Source organism: Arvicanthis niloticus, chromosome 2, assembly GCF_011762505.2.
Source record: "Arvicanthis niloticus isolate mArvNil1 chromosome 2, mArvNil1.pat.X, whole genome shotgun sequence".
In the NCBI taxonomy this organism is placed as follows: domain Eukaryota; kingdom Metazoa; phylum Chordata; class Mammalia; order Rodentia; family Muridae; genus Arvicanthis; species Arvicanthis niloticus.
In genome coordinates this window covers 92,174,773-92,180,772 of record NC_047659.1, presented here as the reverse complement: position 1 = coordinate 92,180,772, position 6,000 = coordinate 92,174,773, and the positions used below count along the sequence as shown (strand labels likewise).

Sequence of the window (6,000 nt, the reverse complement as noted above, 5' to 3'; positions counted from 1 at the left end):
GCAGGTCTAACCATCAGGGGCGGAAACCTCCGGCTTGGCAGTTCCCGAGCCTGCTTCCGGGAAGCCGACCGGAAACCACTCCGGGTGCTGCGACAAACCTGACTTCAGAGGCCGTCGTAAAAGTGTCGTCCCTGACGCGTCGGGCCGGCCACAGGTTTCCGCTAGCTGGCGGCCGGGGGTCGGGAACTGCGGGCGTTCGTTTCCCTTAAGATGGCGGACGAAGAGATGGACGGAGCCGAGAGGATGGACGTCAGTCCGGAGCCTCCTCTGGCCCCTCAGCGGCCGGCATCGGTGAGTCTTCATCAGCTAGCGCCTTTTGTCCTCTCCACCAACAGCTTCCCACCGCGCCTGGGAGGGTTTGGGGCTCCGCTTTCTATGGCGGCTCTGGGGAAGGGGAGTCGTAGGATAGAAGGACCGACCCTCCCTCCCCCCACCCCCCGATAAAGTTAGCCGTCTCTTACACACATTCCTGCCAGCCAGATCTATGGAGTTTAATGACTGTCATCTATTAAAGCTCAACGTGCTCAGACACACACGTCTCTATTTTGAAGTATAACTCGTGCAAATTTAGGTAGTTTGCTGTAGGAACTGAGGTGAGGTTGGAGAAGGCCATTTTTCAGTAGACGCATTGCTGACCCTTCTTGTTGATAGGAATTGGGACCAGAACCTGGTGTGATATAGCATTTGTCGGGTGGACTTGTTGCTGGCAGCGAGTGTTGCGACTGTCAAGTCATGTCCAGATATTCATTATTGTAGCGTCTTGAAAACCCTAGATCTGGCCCCCAGTGAGAGAAATTTGTCATTTGTCGTGCCTTTTATATGGAAGAAGGGACATTTCAAGTGAGAGAATACTGGGATCTATACTTGGCTCTTAGATTTTGAAAGAATGAGAAAGGAGAGGTAGAATAAAATTGAGTCAACAGTCAGGCTGCAGGGAGAATACTAGCAGATCAGACTAAAACGTGGGGTAATGTTCACAAATGTTCTGATGTGGTCCCTTCAGATAACTAGTAGGGAGGGAGATACTTATAAAGTACTCTATTGATCATGACATGTTTTATCAGTTTGTCTATAGCTGCATATGGAAAAGTGTTGGAAACACCCGAATCCACACAAGCCCATTGTATATACACATACCTGTTAGTGAAGTTGTTTGTAGTTTTAATAAACTCATTCTTGGCTTACTTTACCCCAGTAGACTCTAGAACATTATTTTATGAGACAAGAGAATGACTCAGAAATAAGTCAACCACGGGGACTAGAGAGAATGTAAGATAAAAACCCAGTAGGGACAGAGGTGGGATAAGAACATATATCTACTAGATCAGCACTTGGCAGTCTTCTTCCTCCATCTCCAAAAGTAGTTGAAACTCACTTCACCACTGGTAATGTCACTCAGATGAAAACAGCTAGAAAATGTTTCCAAGTGGCTAAACTGTTTTTGTTGTTTGTTTGTTTGGTTGATTTGGGTATTTTTGTTTTGTTGTTGTTTAGTGTTGGAGAGAAAACTTAAGGCTTTATGCATGCTAGGCAAGGGCTCTTCTGAGCTATAGGTTAAGGTAGAAGGATCATTTACTTTCAGGAGTTCCAGGCAAACCCTGAGCTAGACAGTGAAACTCCATCTAAAAACAAAAATAGAAAAAAAAAAAAGATTCATAACTAGATTTGTAATCTAGTATGTTGTAGTCAGAAGAGTTGTAGTTTCCTATTACCAAAGATGAGTAATGTGTATTTAAATCTTTGCTATGTTAATTCTTTCCCATTAGCACTGTAAAACCCCATTAGTAAAACCATAAAACATCCATTAGTTTGGAATTGGAAATAATGGTATATAGATATTGAACAGGAATCTGTAACAAACACTCCTTCAAAGAATAATATATTCCTTTGGGCAAGGCTTTTTAAACTCTACAGAGAAGCAAGGAGTGGTGTCACGCAGCCTCAGGAAATTCAGTCCAGTGATATAGATAATATAAATGATGAAGAATTTAGATTCGAGATGGGGTGGTTTAAGTGGCTACAGATCTATGACTGTGAAGCCGTTGTTTTTTTGGCTTGAGCCTTTCTGCTTGACCCCAGAGTTCATCCTACTTCCTGTACTTTTTCAAGCTGCCCTTTTCCATTTCATTCTCCCTATTTAAAACCCTTGCGGTTAAGCAAACATTGTTGCTCAGCTTGAGTCTTCAGCACCCCACCACTGTTTGCTTAATTTGTATCTCAAACCACTGCTGGGTCTTGTGGAAACAAAATAACAAATACAGGACAGCTATAAGCTGTTATAAAAGTTTCTGTTCTCATTAGAGTGCTTTTCTAGTTACAGTTGCTGATTTTTTAAAACTAAATTTCCTTTTTTTAGATACAGGGTGTTTTAGTAACCTGTGAACAAAGTCTAACGTCACCTAAGTAAGTAGAATGAAATGATAGGGCTGACAAGATGGCTGGGAGCTGCTTCCTGAACAAGCTTGGTACCTCGATTTGATCATTAGAACCAATGAAACTGTGGAAGGAGAGAACCAACAAATATGCCCTCTGACTTCCACATTCATGCTGTGGCATGTGTACCTATCTGCCCATATACAATAATAGTAATAATTTTAAAAATTAGAATGATTTTTTTTTTTTTGAGACAGGATTTCTCTGTGTAGCCCTGGCTGTCCTGGAACTCACTCTGTAGACCAGGCGGGCCTTGAACTCAGAAATCCGCCTGCCTCTGCCTCCCAAGTGCTAGGATTAAAGGCATGCGCCACCACTGTCCAGCTTACAATGAAATAATAATCAAGAGTTATTGAACATTTATACAAGACATTGCTTAAGATTCACCAAAATAAAAATAAATAATTTGAGTTAAAAAAAAAAAAAAAAAAGATTCACTAAGAGAATTGATTCTTGGACTGTAAAAGTCCAAAAGGTCCAAGAAGCTATATATTGACAAGAAAGCCTTAGTAAGCTAGCTTAGAATTGATGATTGAGGCTATAGGAATCAAGTTGAGGTCAAATTGTGTGAATACACACACACATATACCCAGAAACCACACAGCTGAGAAAATAAGAGTGAAGACAATGTCTGGGATGAAGTTTTTAGAAAAGGGTAGTTTGTTGGATCCATAACAAGGACTGAGAAAATTGGAAATCCAGAGGGCACTAAGTGGTCTGCTGGAACATCTGCTTTCTTTGACTGGATTCCCATCTAAATTCCTTGTAAGAGGAAGGTGTCACATGGCAGGGAACTGTGACCTTTTTCTGTATACTGACATTGCATAGGTGATTTCATCCAGTTCTACAGCTTTTCATACTCCTATATATGTTCAATTCCCAGCTTATAGTGCTAGGTCATCTCACTTGTGAGCTTCAGAATCATAAAGTCAGTTGCTTACTTGTCTCCACTAGCATATCTGATAGTTGTTTAAAAAAGAGAGCAGATAGGAGTCAGCTTGGACTTGAGAGATTGTTACAGGAAGACCAAAGTGTATCAGTTTGAGGAAGATGTTGGAAATGTGACAGAGGCAAAGATGACCTAATTATTAAGTTGAAGTAAAATGAAAGGAACAGATGACATCTGTGTCTCTGGTCTTTGGTCTCTGCATTCATAGTAGATTTTAGGAAGGCAAATCAAGGGTTTTGTTATTCTGGTCTCAGTACAGGGCACCTCCTTGTTAGCTCTTGAATACAAATGTCTGTCTTTACACTCATCATTGTAATCTAAGGTACTATTTGTTGCCTAGACAACTGTAGCTTCTTAGCTGGTCTCTTTTCTTCTACTTTTGTCATCTTCCAGTGTGGGGATGGGAGGAAGCCTTGAGTAAATGTGTGCTGTTGATGTGGAGAAAAGCTTGTCAAGGAACATGGCCTCAGACCCATGGGAAAATGGCAAAGCCTCCTCTCCACCACTGCTCCCAGGGTGAGGCTCAGAGAGATGGCAAAGCCTTCTTCTGGTCCATTTGCATGTAATGATAGTGTATGTAGAAAAAAAAATGTTCACCATAACTGCCATCCCCACTTCCCCAAGATGTTTGTGATCTGAAGAGTACTTCTTACAGAGAATGCTCCTATTGAGATTAGCCAGTCTCATTCCCTTGATCCAGACTGTCTGCCATAAACCCTGTCTCCTTGTTTATCTGTATGCCATAACCCTGCCTTCTTGTTAGCTGTATGCAAGAGCCCTGCCTGTCTGTGCCATATATATATATATATATAAACACAAGTGAGCTTTTGGGGTGCTGAGGTTTCTCCATCTGTGAGTCCAGGCTGTCTGGTCCCAGCTTTTTGTCTCTGAGTCTGTCATTTCTTCATTCCCTTGCCATCCCTAGTCAGGGCAAGTCCCTGGAGCGATGCTGGACAAAGCATTCCAGTCATTTCTCTACAGAGCAACCAGTGTAATCTTTAAGACTAAATCAGTTCTGTGTCAGTCTTTAGTACTTCATAGAGAATCTGTCTGGAAAGATAGATGTGTAAATCATGATGCATGATGAACCATGGAAAGGTAAAGGTGTCTTTGCCTGTTCTTTATATGCTGCCTTTGAAGGCTATTTCAAATTTCTCTTGCCATTACAATATCCAGTTTCTCTAAAGGCATTAATCCTGTGCTATATTTTGTGAAATAATTTTGTATAAACCTTAATCCATTGTCTCAGGTAGCTTAAGACAAAGTTAAGACTTCACTACTCCCTGGTGACTTACACGAACTCCTGTATGAGTTAACATGGCACTTGTGAAAGAAGCAATAGCTGTTTTTATTTTGATTGATGAATTCCTTTGTTTGTTTGTTTTCTCTTTACTTTTTTGAGACAGAATTTTGTTATATAGCCCAGACTGGCCTATAACTCCCAACCCATCATGACTAGCATGATGCATCCTTTAAAAAAATGTTATGTCCCTATAACAACTGGAATGCTTGTGGAATAGGCTATATTAGCAAACGCCACAGAAAGAGCCAGAAGAAATATTATGCTTCCTTAAGTACCCACTTGTTCCCCAGAAGCAATTCAGGTCCTGATCAGAGCCAAGTCCACAGTTATTCTCTTAACTATTCTTTCTAATAGTCTACTTAATGCTGTTCTTCTAAACATGGTCTACTTGACTCAGTAGAATGAGACTCAAACCACTTAATATGCTTATATGGGAAAACTTTTAAAAAGCCTTTCAGACTTTATTTTTATGAGAAAGCTTAGCAATGGCACTAACCACAGGAAGGTATGTCTTTTCATTCATTCTTTTTTAATGCACACATGCTTTACTTTGAAATATAAGAAAATATCTTAGTTGTTTTACAAGTGTATAGTCCGTACACTGAAAAGAGCTGTAGGAAAACATTGCATTTATCCAAAGACTCAAAAAGAAGTACGGTCAGAGATGAAAATGGAAGACGGCTGCTTAAGAAAGACGGGATGCTTATAAAAACCAGGTTTTGACAGCATACTTATTACACTTTAACTCAAGAGTAAAGAGGAGAGACAGAGGTGGAGACAGAAGAGACTGTGCTTGTCATAGCTTCTCTATATTGCTCTGACTTATATTGTTAATGCCACAAATACATAAGAAACTTATGTTTACAGACAGCACAAGGCTAGCAGGAATAATGAAATGTAGTATGGAAGGGAGACTGTCAGATTAGGGCTGACAATATGGAACTGACAGAGAGGAAAAAAAGCCTAGATTTACTTGTCCATAGGACCATGGGACTGATCTAAAAGCCATTAGTTTCCTACACTCTCCAAGTAGAGAATGTGCTCTTTGAAAGCAGAAATTGTGTTGTTTTTAAAAACATGAATTTGTGCCGGGCAGTGGTGGCGCACGCCTTTGATCCCAGCACTTGGGAGGCAGAGGCAGGCGGATATCTGAGTTCAAGGCCAGCCTGGTCTACAGAGTGAGTTCCAGGACAGCCAGGGCTACACAGAGAAACCCTGTCTCACCCCCCCAAATATATTATATATATATATTATAATATATAATATATATATATATATATATATATATATATATATATATATATATATAATACAC

At 40.6% G+C, this 6,000-nt stretch overlaps 1 protein-coding gene across 1 annotated transcript in view; it reads left to right on the top strand.

Annotated features, from left to right (window-relative positions):
- The window catches only part of Ubr1 (ubiquitin protein ligase E3 component n-recognin 1), a 112,304-nt gene continuing 106,304 nt past the window's right edge, over positions 1–6,000 (top strand). The window contains exon 1 of the mRNA XM_034494620.2: positions 1–291. Coding sequence (XP_034350511.1) covers positions 211–291 — 81 coding nt within the window. The 5' untranslated portion in view covers positions 1–210. The remainder of the gene's footprint in view (positions 292–6,000) is intronic.